A 24,495-nucleotide genomic window follows, 5' to 3' on the forward strand; every position below is an offset into this window, starting at 1 on the left:
CTTTGGCCAAATTGGGGTATTTGTTGAATTACAGCCATAAATTTGAAAGTGTGTTGGTCTAGTTCATAAAACTTGGACATAATAGTAATCAAGTATCACTGAACATCCTGTGCGAGTTTCAGGTCACATGATCAAGGTCAAAGGTCATGTAAGGTCAAAGAACTTTGGCCACGTTGGGGGTATTTGTTGAATTGCCATCATATCTCTATAAGTGTATTGGTCTAGTTCATAAAACGTGGAAATAAGAGTAACCAAGTATCACTGAACATCTTGTGCGAGTTATAGTAGTTTTCAAAATCAGCACTGCTGCTATATTGAATCGCGTGATGCAGGTGAGACGGCCAGAGGCATTCCACTTGTTATAATACTTATTCCATATTCATAGCAAACATGTATCAATCAATTCATTGAAATTGATTCTTTTTCATATTTTCCAATTTTCATTTCACGACAATTTTTATTTTCTGACAATTTTTTCAACACTGCATTAGAATTATTTTTACTTGGTGAATGGGTTGAAATCTGACACTTCAGAAAAGTGTGGTCTAAGTTAACACAGGGTTTACTAAATGATAGCGATCAGAATAACATTCTATGAAACTGCAGTCATGAAATTGTAGATTTACAGCCATATAACATACACCACAATTAGGAACCATGACATCCCAATGCTGGTTATCTTGGAAACTACTATTTCTCTTATATTATTTTACTTGTCATAGCAATAAGAAGTAGAATTTCCCAAAGACTTACACCATTCACTTTTTTGCTTGGATGATTGGATCCTTTTCCATGAGTGCAAGTTAGTACAAGTCAAACCAATAAGATGTAGTTGAGGCCAGAAGTTTACATACACCCAGAAAATTCAAAGAAAAGCTGACACTTGTCAAACATAAAATTTACTGTATCTTATAAAATATTTGTGCTATCATGACAAATTTGATGTCAAACAAATGAGTATGTCATGCCCCTTCATCACATTGCTATGTCATCAGGAGATGAAAAATATTTAGGTGTCATTTTTTCCCAAAAAATCTTCATATTTCAGACAAACTAAAAATAAAAACTTGACAAAACATTTCATATTTGTGCTAGTTACTTCTTAACACGAACATTTCAGATTACATTTTTTTGTTCAATGGTGACATATCAGGATAGAAAATGTAATATAAATCTTAGATTTGACATATACCGGTATACATTTCTATGAAACGATGTTTGAAAATATAACTAACAATAGAATACATTTGGCACGAATATTACTTTTTTTCTTCAAAGAAAATTCCACCTGAACTATACTTTAATCGCAAAGGCAATCCAATCATGTGAAAGAGCTTAATACACTTTCATTTGATACTAAATTCATCATGGTAGTATTTATATTTCTGAAGATATAATAAATTTTAGGATGTTTAGCAAGCGAACAAATTTCACTGAATTCCATGGGTGTATGTAAACTTATGGCCTCAACTGTATGTACATGTACCTTAGAAGTATGTTATAGTCAATGATTGGGTGAGTGAGGGAGTGACTGGGAGAGTGAATAAGTGAGTGAGTGGGTGGGTGTTTGAGGGAGGGAGGGAGTGAATAAGTGAGTGAGTGAGATTATAAAAAATGCAGCATAATGGCCCAGGAAACCATAACTTTTTAAGGAATAAATCTTTACACAAATTTTGAACAATTCACTCTGTGAATGATTATCATGCATGTTGCCTTGGCTTTCTGGTCCTTAGACTGTTGGCAGTGAACCAGTTGTAATTAATGATTTACCCATTCAACACACATACATAGCAAACAACCGAGACAGGCAACACAATGAAATGCACATCTTAATAATCACTGGATAAAATAAATATTTTATTTCAACATATATTGTTTATGCACTTCCCATTAATCATGTTAAAAATAGAAAAGCCAAAGATTGGAAAGATTCACTTCAGATTTCTTATGCAGAAATGTCACATGATGTGACAACAATGAGAAATATCAAGCATATTTTCCAGTTTTTCCTGTTATCAAACAAAGATGACGTGAACAACGCCTTGCCCATTTTTGTGAAATGATGTAGTTTTGACTCCAGTCAAACCTGGGGGCCATTTCAAAAACTTTTCATAATGAAATACATGGCATACGAATGGCTATAAGATTGTATAAAAGAATGTGTTTTGCATTTATGATGTACATAGCAATTCAGAATTTTTATCAAAGTCTGCATATTTAAATTTTCGCTGAGTGGATTAGAAAATGACCGAGCATCCAATTGGCTTTTCACATTCAAGTCATTCATAAAGTCATTGATATTTTATGAACACCTTGATGAAACACGCCTACCTTATTGTGTTTTTTTTTCCAGATTAGAGGTGTGTTGCATAAAACTTACAATCATTTACAAAACATGTTTCTCCAAATTAATCACAAGGCTTGTTACAGTTTTTACCGTTAATTTGCATTTGATTTTAATACTTGACAGCTTCTTACAACAGGAAAAAGAAATTGATGTGCTTCAAGTTTAAACTGATCTTGTAGATTTGCTACTGATATTTGCAATTGATCATAAATATCAAAGTTTTTTGCAACATCCCCTGATATGAAATCACCCCTATGTATGGAAGGCCATCCGTCAGTCTTCCAATAAAAGCGAAATCATGATCAGATGACTGTCGCCTGTGATTCAAATATGTCATCATGATTAAAATACAGTCAATATCTCCAATTAATCTCAGAATCTATTAACAGAGAGCATATGGAGTGCTAACTGTTCATCATCCTCTAACGATAATCCTGTATCCATGGCAACATCATCCTCCTCTACATCCATCATCTTCCGTTTCTTTTTCTTCTCGCTTTTCTCTTTGACTGTTTTCCTCTTGGTTGGGCTTGATGAGGGTTTCGATTTCCTAGGAGAAGGAAAAATTGACAATTTTAGCAATGAAAGAACAGGACACGAAGGGGCCTTACATATAAAGATGAAATCTTTGTCCCCTGGTGCACAAAAGTTATATTCCAAACAATTTTCTCCCTAAATGATATGAAAATAACTTGATAGCTCACAATAGTTGCTTTTATATTTCCTCCATTCTTGAGTAACCCTTCAACAAGAAACACAAAACACTTTTTTTTTTGACAATTTCAGCTTACCATAGTTTCAGCACTTAGTGAGTCCATGGTCCAAGTTACATTGGACTTCAGATAATGGGTCATTGTCAAGTAAACAGAAATGCAGTGATGGCAATGCAAAGCTCACACCAGTGATTAGTTTGACTACATGAAGGTGTTCCATTGCTTTGAGAGTTTTGTTACTCAAATTTTTCTTGCAATTACCACAACTTTCAAGAATTTTTGTCCCCATTGACTTTCCAGATCTTCTGATTTATACTGTCAAAACCTAGATCAAATTGCATAGTCTCTGAAAAGAAAAAAAATATTTTCATCTTCACAAGTTAATTCAGAAATATGAACTCACTTTTGTGATTGCTTCTGAGAACCCATCTCTTCTTCATCTTTGTCAGAATTAGCATCCCTATCATCATCAGAAACAAAAGCGGAGTAGACATCAGGATCTGGGAGGCTCATCGGATCAAACTCTTGATGATCATCCAGACTGATACCAAGACTGACACCTTCATCCTAATGAAAATAATTTGGAAAAAAATCAGACTTAAACCAAATGAAAATAATTCAAAATTACAGACAGATACCTTCATCCTGTTGCTAATCCACAAATAAACCAATATTATCTATTTGTGAAAAATTTGTGGATAATTAAAATAAGAGTCTTTAACATTTCCTCCAGATAATCCAAGTTCTTAAGTATGATTTGAAAAAAAAAACAGCCACCAAAAGACTAATCCCCAACTCTGTATCTTGAAAGAAATGAAAATATGAGCTATTGTTGGAGGTCGTGGGTCACTTGGGAAGCTTTTCATGAAAGGACTTCTCAGTCGTTTTATCCGACAAGTACAGTGGCGTAACAGGCGGGGGGGCAGGGGGGGCAAGTTGCCCCCCCTGGCGGATTTCACCGGGAAAATAAAAGAAAAGCGGGAAAAAGAAAAAAAAGGAGGGAGAAAGAAAAGGAAAGGGGAAGGAAAGGGGAAAAGGAAAGGGAAAGGAAAAAAATGAAAAGAAAACGAAGAAAAAACTTTTTTTAATAGAAAAGGAAGGAAAGCGGGAAAATATACGAAAGAAGAACATTTGAGAAAGAACAAATCATTCCGAAATAGGCCTATGTAATGCAATAGTACGGTGGGAAATAAATTAAAAGATGACAAAATGGCAAACAATAGCGGGAAACGAAGGTAGAATGTAATTAGTCAAAAGCTAATTTTTGGAAAACAAAGAAAAGGGACAAGAAAAAAAAATAACACGACCGGGCTGCCGATGATTGATATTAAAGAGCGGGAAGAAAGATGGACTGCATACCTCACTGTGATATAAGCTTGCTAAATTTTATGCAAATAAGCTACCGGGGCTTTGCCCCAGACCCCACGCAGTAGGGGCTCTTCATTTATAACCTTCAAATGGCTCTATAACGCCCCCCGTTCACAATCACGTTCAATCACTGCACAGGCGCGGGGGGGGGGGGGGGTCTTGGTTCCACACCCAGGAGGAAATAAAATAAATTATAGGAGACAACGTATAATGAAATGAATGGAAACATTGAATTGTGTTATTTGCTGAATATAATGGAAAAATCTATCACATAATTAGAATGTAATTTCAATAGGCAATTTTTTCCAGCTCGCTTTGCACGCTGGCAACGTTTTACAGATTTTTCCCACATCACTATGTTTTGCCCCTCAAAATATTTGGTTCATTACGCAACTGGGTTGAATAAATGTGTTGTGTAAAAGCTATATCCTGTACATGCCCGCGATTTGATTAAAATAGCGCGAGGTTTAAATGGCTTTGATATCAAGAAGTTCCGGGGGCTCCGCCCCGGAACCCCAACCGCACAGCACTTCGTATGGAAGGGTTGGGCCATGGCCCCAAAAAGTTCTACAAACAAGAACAAAAAAAGGAGGAAAGAAAAGCAAAGGAAAAGTGTAGAATTTGATTTTATTTACTGAATATAATACAAAAAAATAGCTCAAAGTTAGATTCTTCTTTGTTTGCAGTATGTGTATTTTGTTTCCTTTATTGCAAAGCGCGTAGAGAAACTTTCAGTTTATTATGCGCTATATAAGAGAAGTATTATTATTAGTAATATTATTATCATGAAAAGGTGATTTTTTTTCTCGCTCGCTTCGCTCGCTCGGGACTTATATAAAGCAGCTTTTTAGCTCATGTGCTATACTGCGCCCCTCGGTTTTTTTTTACTCTTCACGCTACTGCCACAAAGAAGAGTGAAATATATTATTCTCTGGATATCATGTCAAAATCTATCACAAAATTGGATTTTTGTATTAAAAAGTCAAAATTTTTGCTCGCTCGCTCCGCTCGCTCGCAACTTTTTTTTAAAGATAAATTCTGCCCGATACGCAATATCTGGCCTTCTCAAAATAGTCGCCTCATTACACCATTACACCTGTTCATACCATGATATGACCGGGAAATGTTGGGCTCTTGCCCCCCCTGGCCACCGACCCCTGTTACGCCGCTGGACAAGTACCATTTTAACTTTGACCACAGAAACAGTGCTTCTCGGCCAATTGAAATAAAGGAAAGTTGTGAGATCCGACAACTTGTTATGAGATAAATTTATTGGATGATAAAAAAAACAACCTCGGTATGACAATGTTCATCAGGGCCATGTCCTACAAAGAGTTGTGATTGAACTGATCAACCTCAACTATGGAAAGCCAGCAACACCCAAATCTAAAAAACATGTTTGGTCAAAATATTTTCTAGATATGATGTATATTACATAAAATCATTGTTTTCTTGACAATTTTATGTGTTCGCCTTCGTTTACAAAGGACATTTTGCAAATTTCTTGTAGAAAAAATTATGCCACTGATGGATTTCCATAGAGTTATGACTGATTGGATCAATTGTAACTCTTTGTAAGATGGGGCCCTGGGACCCGTTTTATACAGCCTTGTTATAATAAGAAATGCACAATTTCTGTATCAGAATCAGATTGAAGGATTTAAGAAGCTTTTAACTGTTATTGTAAATTTTGTTATTATACATTTTGTTATTATGGCAAGTTTTATGAAATGGACAACAGGATTGGGTTCATCAACATTTATCACCTTGACATTGACTGACATCCTTGACCCTGGTTTGATTGGCCGAGAAACACTGGTCTCTGACTATTACTATGGTGACTGATGAACAACTTCTCAAAGCTGACGAGCTTCATGAAATGGTTGCCATGATACATGATAAAGCTCATCAATTTCTATTATCAGTCCAAATCCAAGGACCTTACCATCCCCATGAATTTGTTGCACCGACTTTCAAAGTCAAGCTATGGTGTGAAATTTAAGATTAAGTTGATCTCATCATGATTTTTGTTTCTTTTTATATTCAAAAGAGATATCATTACGCTTGTTGATATCTACTACCACATTCAAATAAAACAGCAATTACCCAGAAATAATAATTCAAAAGAACATAAAAATCACATAAATTGATCCAAAATACTGAGTTCTAAGGACTACACTGAAACCTGAGAACACAATCATGTGTATTTTCACCTAAGGTCAAGTAGATATTTACCTCATCACCACTGTCTTGTTTTTTTCTGTTTGACTTCTTTAATTGCTTTTCCTTCAGCTTCCTTTCCTGTGAATAGAATAAAAGAATGAATTTGGTATAATGGATGTTATGACAGAATTAATTCTACAAGACAAGAGATAAATCTTTACTGAGGCTAAGAGTTTGAGAAACAAAAATTTATTTAGGTAAACTAAACAATGACATTTGGTCACTTCAAATTTCAATACTGACACAGACATCTTGATTTCCTACAATAATTGTTATTGCAATTATCAATATTGCCTCATTTTAATCACTTTCCATAGCAACGATAACAAAAAACTCACACTATTTATCTGCAATTCAACAAAGGATGAAAGAGAATGCTTGTTTTTTTTTTTATAGATTATAACTGTCTCACAGGATTAATTCACATCAAATTGTATTAATAGTAAGTAAATGTAGTTTGTAATTACCAAGTGCTTTTGCTTGATCCGATCTTTGAAGAGTTGCTTATCGTGTTTATCCTCTTCCTCCATAAACTTCTTGGCCTTTTCGATGTCAATGCCTCCTCCATCCTCATCATCACCATGGAGACGAGATGCTACATTAGGTTGAGCTGGTGGCCACTGAGCTTCAACCTGATAAACAGGGTCAATGAAACATAAAACAAATTAACCAGATAAATTCTCAACAGTATACAGTCAAAGTTGATAAATCCATCTATATCAGATCAGGGACATTGTTTCATAATTGTGATAAATTTGCCATATGGCAGCTACAATGGAAACCTTCATTATTTCATTCATTTACTTTTTTTTGGGGGGGGGGGTTGGCTGCAAGCCCTGCTACCTTGGTAGTTACCATAATGCAAAGTTACCAAAATATGCCTTTCGTCTGCCCCTCTCTTCCAACTGACTCCTTCCTATATAGTTGTCGTCCTTCCTATTTTCCTACGACCCTCTCATTCCACAGAGAGCAAGACCTCTTAAAGACCGCTGTAATACCACAAAACTTGGTTGATCTTACAAAGGTCTTTCAATGAACTTTAAAAGATCTCCAAGGCCTTTCACGATTCCTGATTGATCTTTCAGTGGTCTTCGTGTTCTACATGATCTCCAAAACTCTTTGAAACAGTTCAAAACAGTCTTTCAGCGGTCTTTCATGAAAATGGTCTTTCTATGGTCTACTTTCAGTGGTCTCTTGGTGAACTTTCAAAGTTCCTAGTCTTTCCATGATCTTTTGACAGTCTCTTAAGATTTTCGCAGAGATCACTGAAAGACTCATGAGAGATCATTGAAAGATCATTGAAAGACTATGAAAAAACTCCAAGGAAAGAATTATGAAAGATCTCTATAGGACTAGTCTAAGCCCAAAAAGTATCAATCAGTCTTTCGGAGCAAATCCACAGTGACCACAAATTTCAGGGATCTTGGACACTGCTGTAAGGCCTTGCCAATTTTTTGGTCTTTCAAAGGTCCTTCAAAGGTCTCCCTTTAGTGGAATTGCTCTCCTCCTGCTACCCCCCTCCTCATTCCCTTTTTCCTGACACTTTCCTGCGACTCCTCTTAATACTGAAGCCTTTGTCTGCTCCTCGTGTCCTCAACCTCCCTCCTACTCCCTATTTACTCAATGGCAATTCTTCTACAACCTCTCTTAGCGATGCTTCTGCCCCTCTTTTCCTTGCTCTCCTTCCTCAACCCTCCTCCTCCTCCCTATTTTCATACACCCATTTTCCTGCGACCCTGCTGTCCACTTTTCTCACCTCTCCTTCTTCATCAAAGACCTTCTTGGTGTTGACTTGCAGGTTCTTCTTCCTGATCTTTTTAGCCAGGGCATACTTGGTCAGAGGTTTTTCAGATTTCTTAGAACGTCTACCAGGAGCAAGAAGATCATCATCATTGGCATCTTCGGCAGAAATCTGTGAGGATATTCAAAGAGAAACCATTCATCTTAGACACTATGAAATTCATGATTCCAATAATAATGATAACAATAACAGTAATAATAATAATAATGATAATAATAATAATAATTATAATAATGCTAATAATAATAATAATAATAACAATAATAATTATAATAATAACAGCAACAATAATAGTAATAATAATAAAAATAATAACATCTATATAGTGCAATATAGAATATATATATATGTAATATATATTACATTGTAATTATTATTACCCCGGTCATCGGATCCTGGCATGCCTGCCCACTATGCATGCACTTTCTCCACTTCCAGGGGAGCATTCCAACAAGAGTTTCAAACTCAAATGCTAGGTATACTATGTAGGCTTTCACATCCTACCAGGTACCCATTCAACACCTGAGTGGAGAGTGGCCAAGTGTGAAATGACGCCTTGCCTAAAGATACTAGGCCGTGGTGAGATTCAAACACACGACCCTCTGATTACAAGGCAAGAGTCAGAACCGCTACACCACAACGCTTCCACACAGATAATATAATTTCACTCTTACATGGCAGATATCACAATCCTACCTCCAAAGAAATCATTTGAAGTTATTTACACATTTTTTCACATAGTTATATTCATGGAAGCAATTATCAGCAATAAAGTGCACTTCTAAGAATAACCATACTCCAATCATATTTCCTTCACTGGACTGGGGGATATTTTGCTACAAATTCTACAGTCATAAACATTTAAAATCTTGCGGCTCATGGACTACAGTCCCGCCCTTTTCATGCATCATCACTATGTCAATGCAGGATTTCAGGAGAACCTAAATCAATCATTTATTCTCAATTAACTTGACTTCTGCATAAATGATGTAAATGTATAAACCACTAAAACCCATGAAGAGAGCTTGTAAAACATATATATACTAGTGATCTGCAAAATTAACTTTCTTCTGTCATTACATTTGTTATCCTACCCTGTTTTCTTGTCTCATTGGTAGTTACCTTTCTCCTTCATACTCTGGCAATGAACGCAGAACAAACCTTTATGGCTGATTGCTTTAACTATAATGTACAATCAATCACAAAATTTCAGCATACAAACAACTACACGATCTGACTATGGCACAATATCTGAAAAATTTGCATTTTGCATACAATATGAAAGGTTCAAGAATTAAAATTAAGAAGTTTGACATAATGCTAGAAATACTAAAATCATAATTCTGCTTTGCTGCAAGCCCTGTGGTCGGGGTAAAGTCAAAATTGGCTTCTAGTAGCAGCCGACAATGACATTGTTATGATTTGGAATTTTGAATTTGCTTTTACTATTCGGAACTTTGATTGTTAATTTTGTATATATGGAAGTTCATATCTAACACAATTGCTTTAAAATTGGATCACAGTAGATCGTGTAGTATGCGCTGGGTTTTACGGGACCAAGAAACAATTGGAGTGTGAAAATAAATAAATCAAATCAAATAAATCCATTTTATACCTGTTGGGGATCGATGTCTTATCTAACACAATTGCTTTAAAATTGGATCACAGTAGATCGTGTAGTATGCGCTGGGTTTTACGGAACCAAGAAACAATTGAAATACGGGACCAAGAAACAATTGGAATGTGAAAATACATAAATCAAATCAAATAAATCCATGTTATACCTGTTTGGGATCGATGTCTTTCTTAACCAGCAAGTCATCCTCCTCCTCATCAGCATCGTCATGGAAACCATCTCCTCCTTCTCCATCCCTTCCTGCTCCCGGGGCCTCCTCATCATCCGACTCATCCTCTTCTTCCGATTCATTACTTTCATCTTCAGTCCTTCCTTTTCTCCTCTCATCTTTTCTAATTTCATCTTTTTGTGAGTCTTTCTGTAAAGTTCTGTTTGACTCTGTAGTGGTTTTGGATGATGAGGTTTCTAATAACCTCTGTTGGTTTTTGTTTGATTTCTTGCTCTGCTCCTGTTTTCTCTTCTCCGCATTCTGGATGAATCTCACCCTCGGAGCCACTGCTAAACCAAGAGACCTGTCATTATATAAAAGAGAAATGATGAAAGGCAGTGACGTTTTGATAATGTCGAGAGCTTTCCAATTGGTATTGAGATGTGAAGGTGTAATATTGAACTAAAAATGTACTTTAAACTTTACAAAGAAACTACTTCACTCATCAAAACTGGAATAAAAAGAGAAAACTATTACTTAAAAGCTAGGATTAATTCCTGAAAGATTTTTTTTCATGTTTAACTGGACAATAGTAGCTACCATTTTCAAACTACAAAGTTTTAAAATCATATCTAATTAATGATTCAATACTGACAATAATAGCAATCCATACAGGAACATTTTTCTGTCATTTTTAATATTTTCTTCAATAACTTCTCAATCACTATTGATATAAACATTTAACTTTTCAATCTAAATTTGCTTAATCTTGCTAATCATAGTCCATAGCAAGAAAACCAATTAATCGACTCCATTTTTTTTTCAATTACCTAAAGTTGTGGTAAAAACTACTTTAATCACTAACCTTGCAAAGTTGTCAAGAGAAAGTACATGAACATTAAAGATATCCTTGTTCTTCATAAGGTAGACTGATTTGAGATAAGCGATGAAGGCCCTCTGAGCTGATTGCTTGAGGTCTACACTCTGTGCGCAGAAAGACTGAAGTTTCTTCTCTATAGCAAACTTCTTGTTTGGATTAACTCTGTATGAAAAAGGACACATACATTGCATCATCTAAAGATAATGAATGGTCACTGTAGTGTACGCCAGTAATAATATTAGGCATTTGTATAGCACCATCTATACAGAAACAATCTATTCCGAGGCGCATTGTTATTATCATTACCCTGGCTTTAGCTCGAGCTGCCTTTAAGCGCTCGTGCATTCAAGGAATCAATCCTGCCGGGTACCCATTCACCTCAACTGGGTCGAGTGCAGCACATGTGTGGATGAATTTCTTGCTAAAGAAAAGCACACCATGGCTAGGATTCGAACCCACGACCCTGTTTGAAAGGAAAGAGTCATAACCACTAGACCACGACACACCCAATTTACAAATTAAAGCAGAGGTTCAAGGTTCCAGCGATGGTCAGGTCTTTAGGATGGTGATGTTAAAGGTTGGTCCCATATGTAAATAAACATATCTGAATCACATACACAAGCACACATATTAGAATTACAACACACACGGAAAGCTCTATCTTGTGTTTAAAAAAAAGGATTATTGATTACTAAATGCATACTTATACATAAGAGGTATAGATCAAGTCATGTTTTTTTGAATTAGCACACTGTATTATCTGTTCTCTTTTTGGTATTGTGTTTGATAGGCTGTGTAAACCCAAAATATGAACAACACGAATATACAGATTTCACAAAAAACACTGGTTGTATAAATAATGTATTTCATTTCTTTCTACCATTCTTCTCTGAATACCTAGTTATCTCATTATTCTATTAAATATACATGTACCTGTTACAAATAAGCCTTGTTACTAGGCATTCACTTTGCGAACACTCATGTGCTGGTATATCTGGCAAGCCTTGGGCAAACAACGAGTTGTAAGAAAATAACTACGTATACATATATATATATATGCACAAAGATAATCCATTCCAGAGTTCACCTGACACTCACTCAATTTTCTCAACGGGAATTTTCCTTTTCTCCATCTCAGCCACCATAGCATCCTCTTCCGATGGAAGGAGAACGAGGAGAGCCTCGCCATCCTTCTCGTACCTGGCCGTCCGGCCCACTCGATGTATGTAGGTACTGGAATCCTCCGGGCAGTCTAGCTGGACAACCCAGTTCACTGCAGGAAAGTCTAAGGATATATGAATATAATAAGCAGTCAGAAGAAAGTTTCTTTGTCAGATACTAAATCAACTAAATCATGAAGGAATCTGTTGGTGTTTTCATTCATTTAAATTTTCATATTTCTTTAATTCATTCATTTTTCCCCCCATACTTTTAGAAACTACTGTAATCCTCTTATCAGGGGAGCACTCATGAAAAGGCTTCGTCAGATGTTTTTATTCAACACGTCCTGTTTCGTCTGACTGTTACCATGGATACTTAGATACTCGGCCAATCAAAATCAAGGATAGTTGTCAGATCTGACAACTTATCCGACATGAATATTGATGAGAAGCTCCCTTGACATAATGTTCAAAACGTAAAACCAGTTTTTAAGGCTTAGGCAAAATCCAATCGACGGAACTCTTGCATTTTGGATTGTTATCTAAGGCATTACCTAATCCTCTAGCAGCAATGTCAGTGGCTAGGAGTACGGCTGAATCTCTGACGCAGAACTCATTGTACACCGCTACCCTCCGTAGCTGATGCATGGAACCATATAGCCCCATCACCGTAATACCGGGGTTCAACTTAACAAGGACCTCAAATACGTACTTGACCTAGGGCAAAAAAAAAAAGGAGACATTTCAACAGGGATAAAATAAACTCATTTATACATTTCGAGAAGTTAGTCCTGGAAAGGACTGTTTGGATGTCGGAATGAAGTTGGTGAGAAATGGAAAAAGAAGAGACTGAGTAGGAATTGAAAGGGTTCCCTACATTTCCCCCATCCTAACAGTGCGTCCTTTTGAGGACCGACCGCATGGTGAACCGGTGGCGTATCACAAATTGTCTTAGATTTAGCTATATTATGATGTATGATCAATTGGTGATTCTAAAAAAAAGAGGGGGCAACATGTAGTAATGCCTACAAATATATGATTTTTCATGATTTACCTGCAGGTTGCCAAGTGTAAATATGTGACTTGATATACATGTACTTGTACATTTCATATAAAGTTAACAAAATAAACTGTCTGAATTCCTTTTTTCGATGTGACTCATAAGAGGAACATATCACATAACATTTAATTTGTATGATATTAAAATTCTAGTTTTGCCAAGAAATAAAATACCTACTTTTTCAAATAAATACAAGCATTTTTTTTTCATATTCACACTTTTGAGCAGGGGCATTATAACAGAGCTACCAACTTCTGAATAAGAACATTGCAGAATTACAAATGCTGAAAATCAGTATTTTGGTGAAGAAATCTTTTTTTTTCAGCTGGAACTTAAGAAATCAGTATTTTGCATGAAACCATCAGTATTCTTCTCATTTTTCAGTACTAAATGCAGAAAAGCCATACTACTTGGCAGCTCTGTAATAAGGATAAATTTTGTCATTATTCTTTATTCTAAAGATTCATCAAAATACCCGCCCCCTCCCCCCCCCAAAAAAAAAAAAAAAAAGATGGAGGATGTATTCAAACAGTACCTGCTTGCAACTGGACATGAAGACCAAGATCTTCTGTTTTAAATGGGCTTTGAGGAAAGAATACAAGACATCTAGCTTCTGCTCCAACTCACATACAATGTAGCTCTGAATTTGTAATGAAAGGAAACAGAATAACTGAGATGACAAAATCAAAGGTGATGGCAACAAAGATAATTACAAGAAAATTAAGAAACAACCCTTTACAGTAATACCATCTGAATACATAGCACACTAATATGAAATTTCCTTTGGAAGAGGGTCAGGGAGAGTAGAATAGATCGAGAGCATCTCATAAGCGGCAAGAACTTATCTCGTGTCATCCTCTCCTTAAACTTAATTTTAGAAAATTAATTTATGGAGGAAGAGTTGATATATATAAAAGGAAAATAAATAATGGTCAAAATATAAGCTGAAATCAGGACCACAACTTATAAAGAGTTGCGATTGATCTGATCAACAACAACTACGGACGACCAGCAACATCAACATCTAAAATGCAACTTTGTTCAAAATATTTTCTAGATATGTATATTCATACATTCATCATTTTCCTGTAGAAAAAATATGGTATGGATGGATTTCCATACAGTTGAGATTGATTGATCAATCATAACGCTTTGTAAGATGGGGCCCAGTTCTATTTGAAGATAACACAGTGATATCACTTGGTAAAGCAAGAGTGACAATTACTGGAAGGATACAGTAAGGATACAGAAGGTAAAACAAGCAATACTGATAAACATCTGTAAACCACCAGAAAAAAATGGGCCTGTTCTCAATTACTTCCCTGGGGTTTATACACTGCAGAATGTTGTGGCCTAGTGGATTAGTCTCAAGGCTTTGAAACACAGGGTCATGGGTTGGGTCTGAATCCCAGCCATGTTTTAATTTCCTTTAGCAAGAAAATGACCCACACCGTGCTGCACTCATCCCAGGTGAGGTAAATGGGTACCTGGTGGGTGTTTCATAAAACTGTTCGTAAGTTAAGAGCAACCTTAAGTTAAGAACGACTAGTGAATCCTTCTTATGCGCTAAATAATCACCAATGAACATTTGATGGTGAATATCATTTACCACAAGAAAGGATCACCAGTATTAAAATCACTCTTAACTTTATATGAACAGCTTTATGAAAAGCCCCCTGGCAGAAACTAATTCTTTCAAATGCTTATGCACTGTAAAAGGATTGCCGGTCTAAAGCAAGTGTAATAAAATTCAAGTCCCTTGATGCACCTGGAGATGTTACTGTAACATACTATGCACTATGCAATAACTGAATATTATCATTATTATTTAACTTGCCATACCTGATCTAACTGAACCGGTGTACTGTGAGTATGGTGTTCATGGACAGCAACATACTTGGGTTCCAGAAGGCTGAGTCTCGCCAGGTCACGTACCGATCTGAAAACAAAATGCGATATATTCAAGAAGGATAATTATATCCTGTGCATCAAGAAGGTCCAAGGAGGGTGCCAGAATGCTCCCTAGGGAGTGGAGATGGTGCATTTTACATGTGGAACGACGATGAATCCAATGACTGGGGTAAAATATACAGTATCTGTAAAATCTTGACGTTGTTTAAATGTATTAAATGCTAGACAAAAGCAGAATATTGTTCCTAGAGCTATTTAGCTATTTGTGAATTCAAGAACGACTTTACAAATGACTAAAATATAACTGCGAGCTTTGTTGGTGTTTGAATAAAGTTTGTTCGTTGTTGCTTTTAACAGTGCTTAGAAAACTTGTGTCTGTGCACTTTTATGATTAAAAGCATGAAGAGATTGTTTCGCACAGAAATAGATAAACTCAGTTCCATTGAGCATGTATCAAATGCAAAATCTCATTAAATCTCATTCGCAGGTTTGAAAAAATAGAGACCATTCCCTGAGGAAAATCTAAACAATATGGTGATGTTTTATACCATTACCAGCAAAACATAATAACGTAACCCCCATCACTTCTTTGCGAACCTTCTTATTCCTCATGATTAAATGCCAAAGAATAACAGTAAGACAAACTTGCCAGAACAATTAACTACATGGAATTATTATGTTGTATCAAAGAGGTTATATCTTTAATTCCTTGGTAAAAAAAAGGTAATTTACTATATTGTACATATGTTGCACCCATGAGTAGGTGGAGGAGCTTCCAGTCATGTAAATTGTAAGGACTTACTTGGTTTGGGTTGCAGAGAAGAGTAAGGTCTGTCGTTCACATGGAAGATGATCCAAGATGGCATCCATTGTCTTCTGAAAACCAAGGTCAAGAATACGATCTGCTTCATCAAGGACTGAAAGTAAAAAAAAGAAAATAGGATCACAGTTAATTTGTATTCTGATTCTTTCCTCACCAAATTCTTTCATCCCTGTTGAAGTCAAACAGATTGGATGGGCCATTGGGTTCTATTTATGAAGTTTTTCCCCTTTACATCCATGTAACTTTCTTACAAGATCTTATTTCATGTCCATAGATTTCTATGAATGTTTATTTGTCATTCAGTGAATAAATATAAATGCTTATGATGATGATGATAAAATAATGAACAACACTAACAGCAGTCCTCCTCCTCCTCAGTTTTATCTTACAGAAAATGGAGAGTGGATCTGCGTTTGACACTGTAGACCACACCCTACTTATCAATACTCTGACTAGTTTAGGTGTTCAGGGCAAGGCCCTACAATGGCTGAAATCTTATCTCTCATTCCATTCACAGTCAGTCCTCATAAATGGTGTTACCTCTTCATCTAGGCCACTGATCTGCGGCGTCCCCCAGGGCTCTGTTGGAGGGCCCACTTTGTTTTCCATTTATTTGACAGGGTTTCAAGATATTTTTAAACGTCACTCTGTTCACTATCATTTATATGCAGATGATATTCAGATTTTTTGTATCGTTTTCACCCAATCAAACTAGTGCCACACAAGCCCTGTGTAATCTTGAAAGATGCATAATGGACATTGACACTTGGTTGAAGTCAAACTCGTTAATTTTGAACCATAGTAAATGTGAGTTTTTAGTTTTTGGCTCAAAGTTTCAACTTAACAAATTCAACATAGATTCCATTTCTATCTCAGGCAATGACAACCCCTTGTCAAAATCATGTCGCAAGCTTGGAGTTATTTTTTATTCTCACATGTCCATGTCCAACCAGATTACAAACATTTGCAGATCAGTTCGTTATCAATTGCGCAATATTGGCTTCATAAGAAAATATCTCACTCACTCAGCAACAGAGAAACTGGTACATTCACTCATTTCTTCACGATTCGATTTTGGTAATAGCCTCCTTTACAACTTACCAGATTCTCAACTTGGAAAAATTGCAAAGGTTGCAAAATGCAGCTGCCAGATTGTAACTCTATCTAGCAAGCGCAGCCACATCACCCCAATATTGAAAACTCTTCACTGGTTGCCCCTGAAGGAACGCATAGTCTTTAAAATACTTCTTTTGATTTTTCATATAGTCAATGGAACTTCTCCCAGTTACAATAGGTCTTTGATGCATAATTACCAACCCTAAAAAATTTACGATCCTCATCATCTAATCTCTTACAAATTCCAGGTGCTAAGAAATCATGTGGGGAATGGGCCTTTGCCCATGCAGGGCCTAGCCTGTGGAATTCTCTCCCACACAGTTTGAAAACCCAGACTTCAGTGACCACCTTCAAGGGCAACCTGAAAACATACCTGTATAAGAGCGTTTTTTGATAGACATAGACTGATTGTTCAGACATGTATTATATGTAAATAGTTTTTGTTGTTCTGCTCTGAAGTGCCTTGAGCATGTAATCAAGATGGAAAGTGCGCTATACAAATCTCATGTATTATTATTCATTATTACTCCTCCTACTCCTACTCCTACTCCTACTCCTACTCCTACTCCTACTCCTACTCCTACCACTACTACTACTACTTCTACTACTACTACTACTACTACTACTACTACCATTACTACTACTACTACTACTACTACTACTACTACTACTACTACTACTACTACTACTACTACTACTACTACTACTTCTACTACTTCTACTACTTCTACTACTTCTACTACTACTACTACTACTACTACTACTACCATTACTACTACTACATGTACTAGTACTACTACTACTACTCATCCTACTCCTACTACTACTACTACATACATACTACTACTACTACTACTACAACTACTCCTCCTACTCCTACTCCTACTACTACTACTACTACTACTACTACTAATACTTCTACTACTACTACTACTACTACTACTATGTCTACTACTATGTCTACTACTACTTCTACTACTACTACTACTTCTACTACAATACTACTACTACTTCTACTACAATACTACTACTTCTACTACTACTACCACTACTACTCCTCCTCCTACTACTGCTACTACTACTACTACTACTACTAACAATAACAGTAATGATAATAATGTCAATACTATTGATGGCAATACTACTAGTTAATAATAAAAATCATCTGAAGTTGACTTCATCTGATTTGGCTGGTTTGTACACTATGCAAGGATATTTGCCATTCTCAGGAGAATTTGAGCAAAGGGCAATAAGGCTCACAATAAAATTGTCTTTCTCCATCGCAAGAAGATCTTATCAGGTACCCTTTCAATACTTGGCCAAAAAAAGAGAAAAATGTGATGCAAAAGAATAGCATATGATGATCATTATCATAATCAAAGCCATCCATGGTCTTCCACCCCCTCATCATCATCATCATCTTTACCACATTTTCCACCTTTCTCACCTAGCATCTTCAGATTTAGGCTCTCAAAGCAGGCCGTTTCATCCATGTGTTGTAGGAGTCTCCCTGGAGTACACACAACAATATTGGTCTTTGGGATCCTCTCCATCTCGGTCTTCAAGTCCTACATCAAATAGAACAGAAAACAAAAATATCGTTTGTTTAATAAGTCACAAAAATCTCACCAAATGATGGTGAGGTGAATGGGTACCCAGCAGGATGAATTCCTTTAATGCACCAAGCGCCTTTAGCAGCTGGAGCTTAAGCTGGGGTAATATATAGTGCACCATTGGATAGGCAACTAAATGAATCGGCGCCTCATAAATGCTATATTATGATTATTAAATTGAATGAGGTTACATAACAAGAATACAAAATCACCGAACTAAAAACAGGAATCTGTGTGATGTATAACAGTTTGAAAAAGAGAACACAGCTGGTTCAGTGTCCATAATCTTAAAATTGTCTTTTTTTATGCTAAAGGAAAGTAGTAGCAGCAATCAATGATTTCATGACAAAGTCTTTAAGATCAAGCTTCATTTGAACCATATCACAGTAGATAGATCTAGATCCAGTTTATTTACCTTAACCTTACTCTGTAAACTCATGGAAACTAAGGTGAAAAATTACCACACTAAAGATCACCAACACAGAAAAGCATATGTGGGACAGTGTTTAATGGCTTGGAAAAGGACCAGGGCCCCGTCTTACAAAGAGTTGCGATCTTTCTACCTCCATGATCAACAACAACTATGGATGGCCAGCAATGTAAACATATCAAAATACATGTTGTTCAAAACATTTTCCAGATATGATGTATATTCATGCATTCATCGTTCTCTTAAAAGTTCAGTGTGATTCTTTGTTTACTCAGGAGATTGTGCAAATTTCCTGTAGAAAAAATTATGCTATGGATGGATTTCCATACAATTGATATTGATTGGATCATATCTCTTTGAAAGACAGGGTCCAGACATCTGGCTTCATTGGTCAATTTCTCAGTATTTATTACCAGAATCATTTGAGATATATTTTATATTCATACATGTACATGTCAACACTCGGGGGGTCGTTTCCTTGGATTCTGTTTGACCTCATTTTCAGATCATTACCACAACTGGGGAGTGTTTCACAACGAGTTAAGTGTGACTTAGAGTCTTGCTTAAACAAAAATGCGCACACTTTATCTTACTGATCAATACGCAGAAGAAGCACTTCATGTTTAGCATGATTTGACCAATCTGTTGGTGCCTTTCTAACCGTACGAAGCTGGAAATTTAAGTGCAATTCTAAATCACACTTACATCTTTGTAAACCCCCCCAAAAAAAAAACCCCACTAAAAAAAACCCCATTAAACCCACACAAAAAACCCCCCAAACCCACTCAAATGCATACCTTTCCTCCGATGATGAGCCCAGCGGAGAAGTCATGCTTTGATCCTACTTTACACAGTACTTCAAACGTCTGATAAGCTAGCTCCCTCGTAGGTGAGATGACAAGAGCCCCAAGACCATCGGGTACAGACCAGGAGTTCCGGTAGAGACACTCCAATATCTGTGTTTCAAATAATGACAATACGACAATTCTAAAAAGCAAATTCAAATGTTGATCAGGCTATGAATTCACCTAGAATCACAGCAATGATTATGGCATGGACAATTGATGAAAAATATAAAAAGTAGAAAATAATACAATTCAATTCAATTCTTTATTCCATTTCCCTTCAAAACATAATACAAAGTAATATAAAGTAATACAAATCAAATACAATTTTACAGACAAGCATTCTTACTTCGTAAAACAAAAAACAGTATAACATTGGGCATAAATGGAAATGAGGGGGGTCCACTAAAAAGCAAAGCTTGTTAAGTGTGGATCCCCCTTGGAAATGAAGAAAATATAATCGACTTATTCATATACGCAGAATGAGCTGTTTGTATGAAATGTGTGTTTTACATGGCAGAAATATTATAAGAAATTGGGAATTCCTCATTTTGTATGTAAAGTTGCATAGATTCATAATGGAGTATGTCATGTATAAGCATGCAGCATTTAACAAAAAATCTCATGACTATCTGACAGCAAGCTTCCCCTGTACATTGTATATGCATGACTTCTTTATATGCAGCAAGGTGCTATAAAAATACATCCCATGCAACAAGAAATTGTAACTGGAAGTATAAACTTGAATAGCTCTTTACAGGACACTACTCTGCACGCGTCCATGACATTTGCTCTGGCGACAGTTGCTCTGCTCTACATTCCACACGAAAATAGAACAACCAACTTCAACCCTGGGTTTAATACTATACCCCATCTCAAACCTATCATAAAACCCCATTGCAACCCTAACCCCATATCTTAGATGAAATAAAGCCCAGATCAATTGTTACCAGAACATATGCCATGTCACCACTCAGCACAAATAAATATTTGCCAAGACAGATTGGAAGTGCTTCTGTGAAACTTTATACGCAATACACATCAAGACTATCTTTTAGCAAGAACTTTCTTTTCTCCTAGACTTCAAAGGGCGACAGTATCTCAGTTTGTACGTTTTCACATGCGGATCAACATAAACAGGTCAAAATTTCCTTCTTTTTTATGTGGCAATGGCAAAACCTTGTTTTGGTTTTACATCTAGATAACTGTTGTCAGCTCTGTTAACTATTTCAACTTTGCCATAATAACCAACACTTTGATTGTGGGCATCAATGAAATACAGGACATTTGTCCTAAATTTTGAACCCAAAATATTGAAAGGAAATGATACTCACTGGAATCAGGAATGCCAGAGTCTTGCCAGAACCGGTCTTGGCTGCACCAAGGACATCGTGGCCCTGTAAGGCCAGACCTATCGCCCCTTTCTGGATCTCAGTAGGAACCTTGTAGCCAGCCTCTTCAAGAGCAGACAGCGTTCTTTTACTCAGTGGGAAGTCAGAGAATGTCTCTATTTCTTTGGGATTGATCTAAACCCAAGAAGAAAAAAATATCAAACAGAATATTTTGAATATAGCAGGAGAGTTGGACTGAGGATGGAGGATAAACAGAATTGTGCAAAATTAGCATGAGTGTGAGCTGAATCCAGCAGCCTCTTGTATCCAACAAATATTGGACTCTACGGAGTGTAGCCTTCTTGTAAAGTAAACTGGCATGATCTGTTTCAATTACCAAATTCATATAGAGATTGGGTAGCAACAGGCATTAGCCAGGAAACCCGAGTTCATTATTTTTTTTGCATTTTCCATTGATTACTGCAATCAGAAGTTTTAGAAATCAAATCGACTACTAGTACTTTTTTTCTCAATTATACTAATTACTAATTATAAGATAAATTGAATTTGTAATGCAACACACACCCATTGGGCCTTTTTCTGCTAATCTAGAAAGATGAGAAAGAAGGAGACAGCAATGAAAATGAAGACAAAGGAGCAGACACAAAAAAAGGAGAAGAAAAAAAAGAAGTAGAGTAGGAAGGAGAGGAAAGGAAGATGAAGAAAAAAAATTAAAACTAGAAGAAAAAGAAGACTCAGAGGAAGAGGAGAATGCAAAATAAGAATGTAAAAGGGAAGCTTTAGCAGCAGACAAATAACCTTTTCATTTTTAATTTCATTTCAAGAAAAACACAAAGATCTACATGAATAATTTTGTGTTAATAGTTTGTTTTATTGATCATAATTTAATTATTTTCCTTCGAATTCCGGGACTTTCGTCCACCTCGCCGACTTACACTGTCCCTGGGCTGAGATTGCCCGCAGTCAGTGCATACAAGTGCACTTAGCACAGCTCAGCTTATGCACAAACAGTGCACAAAAATGAAATAAAATTGCACTTGTCTTCATGAAATCTGTGGTAATTCTTGCAGCTTATATAGACAGCACATCTATCTCTGCCACCCATGATTAAGAAGATAAGTGATGTTAGGCTCTGGAACAAATATGACAAGCTATTTACTTGAAGAAAGCAAAATGTTGGCTGCGGACGTCGATTGCATTTTGATGCGCTATGGAAATCGTACACTATATTGCACAGCGACAAATTGTGTACAACGGATAGCGGAGCATTCAACGCTAGCGGGCGTGTACATTTTGCTTATTACATGACGTCATCCAGCCACTGCCGAGAGCCAATTTATGAATGAAAATATAGTAAGAATGCGCAGTGCAAGCCTTCCATTTCCCCACACAGTATTCCACCAAAACAAGTGTGCAATTCTCTATCACCTCGTACCAAAATCGACCTAGAATTTCACTTTCCTATATTTTATATGAATTATGAAAGGTATTTTCGGAGGATCTATTTTCTCACCGATACCGCACAGGTAAGCGAATTTCGATTACTTCTTGCTTTTACGTCAAAATCTTACGAATTAGCGTCGATATGGCATCATGTTCGTTGGAATTTGTAGAGTCTATCGCAACCTGCACAAAGTCAATTGGCTTCCGGGTTTCGGAGCGTCGCATGAATATGCATGAAATTGCAGAGTTTCGATAGATACCGGAGCGATCCGATCACAAACCAAGACCATTTCCCGCGTACACAACGTGACCGGTACCGGATATCGTCATCGCTATCGATACTTTCGCACGCAGTCCGAAGGAATTATTTTGGCGACCACGTAGTCATGACGTGATCTACGCGATTGACCAATCAGCGGTCTCCGAATCGCTGTGCGGAGACGATCTATCCCTTATACACAGTCTATGGACGATTTGTCGCTGTGTATTGTTGGCTGCTAGCGTTCGCATGAACGCATCCAGACAATAGCAGCGCTAAATTGCTCCCTTTTCGATCCCATGATCCTTTGCGTAAATCTATTTTCAATAAGATCTATTGGTCAAACAAAATTTCCCAGTCATCAATATATGAGCCTGCCGAGTTTCGGCCATTAAATAATCTCCAAAAAATCTTTAAAACAGCAAAAAAGCCAGAAATATTTTGCATGCAATTTGAATTTTGATACTTCTTGTACAACTAGAACTACAAGCTCTTATTTTTAAAGAATAATTTTTATAAAAAAGATGACAACAGTACAGACATAATGAAAAAAATGACAGTCACTGAAACTGCATTGATTGATCGTGTTCTCTCCCATATTGGACAGTTTCTCTATTATTGGCCGAGCGCATCGTCTGCCAAACCACGTCACCCAGCCGGGGCATACAACAAAACAAATGATTGGGACCAAGGTAAAAAGTAAAAACTCACCTGACTGTATTGATCCTGAAGTTGATTAATCTCTTTTCTTTCCAGTTGCAATTTCTTAAGAGCCATTTTTCCTTCATTTCTCCCACTTTTCTTCTGTTTTGATTTGGAAGAACGACCTTTACCAGGATTATTCACCCCACGTTTCTTCATCTTGTTTAGAATAAAACGCCCGCATGGAAGTAAACTCTTTGAATCGAGCGACCATTAGCCACTGATCTCAATGCAATGGGGGAATTAGTGTCGTAGAGAATCATAGAGATGTATACATCTCTATGTAGAGAATATAGATCAGAGCCATTATTGTGCGACCAATAAAACGGAACATAGCCAACAGGAAAAAGGGTGAATATTGTAGATCACGAAATTCAAGAATTTCAAGGAAAACGCTTTAAGAAAAAAAGCCTTGTGGGTATATAAATGAAAATCGTGAAAATCGGAGCAAAATCTAGACAAAACTGCGCATAAGTGAAATATCTTCACTTCGAACATGTTCAGAGTCACCTTATTTTTAGCATTTTGATCTTTCGACAAAATAACCCATTCGGGCCTGGCCCACTCTTGAAATAATTAATCATTTCAATTTCATTATTGTTTAAAAATATTATATATGTGGTCAGTATATAGGCTTTTTGGTCGCATTTTGTGAGTGCTTTCAC

The 24,495-nt window shown here is 36.6% G+C and overlaps 1 protein-coding gene across 1 annotated transcript; it reads right to left on the bottom strand.

Moving 5' to 3' along the window:
- Window positions 1–1,836: 1,836 nt before the first annotated feature.
- Window positions 1,837–24,330, bottom strand: LOC129259459 (probable ATP-dependent RNA helicase DDX10). Its single transcript, XM_054897747.2, has 16 exons — window positions 23,840–24,330; window positions 21,409–21,600; window positions 20,027–20,185; window positions 18,634–18,754; window positions 16,050–16,164; window positions 15,179–15,275; window positions 13,872–13,976; window positions 12,831–12,993; window positions 12,215–12,401; window positions 11,102–11,278; window positions 10,237–10,600; window positions 8,408–8,563; window positions 7,119–7,283; window positions 6,664–6,729; window positions 3,464–3,627; window positions 1,837–2,897 (listed from the first exon to the last, which is right to left on the bottom strand). The coding sequence occupies exons 1-16, from the start codon at window positions 23,987–23,989 to the stop codon at window positions 2,720–2,722; spliced, it is 2,559 nt and encodes an 852-aa protein (XP_054753722.2). The 5' UTR covers window positions 23,990–24,330; the 3' UTR covers window positions 1,837–2,719.
- Between the last annotated feature and the right edge of the window lie 165 nt (window positions 24,331–24,495).

This window comes from Lytechinus pictus, chromosome 4 (assembly GCF_037042905.1).
Source record: "Lytechinus pictus isolate F3 Inbred chromosome 4, Lp3.0, whole genome shotgun sequence".
Classification (NCBI taxonomy): Eukaryota; Metazoa; Echinodermata; class Echinoidea; order Temnopleuroida; family Toxopneustidae; genus Lytechinus; species Lytechinus pictus.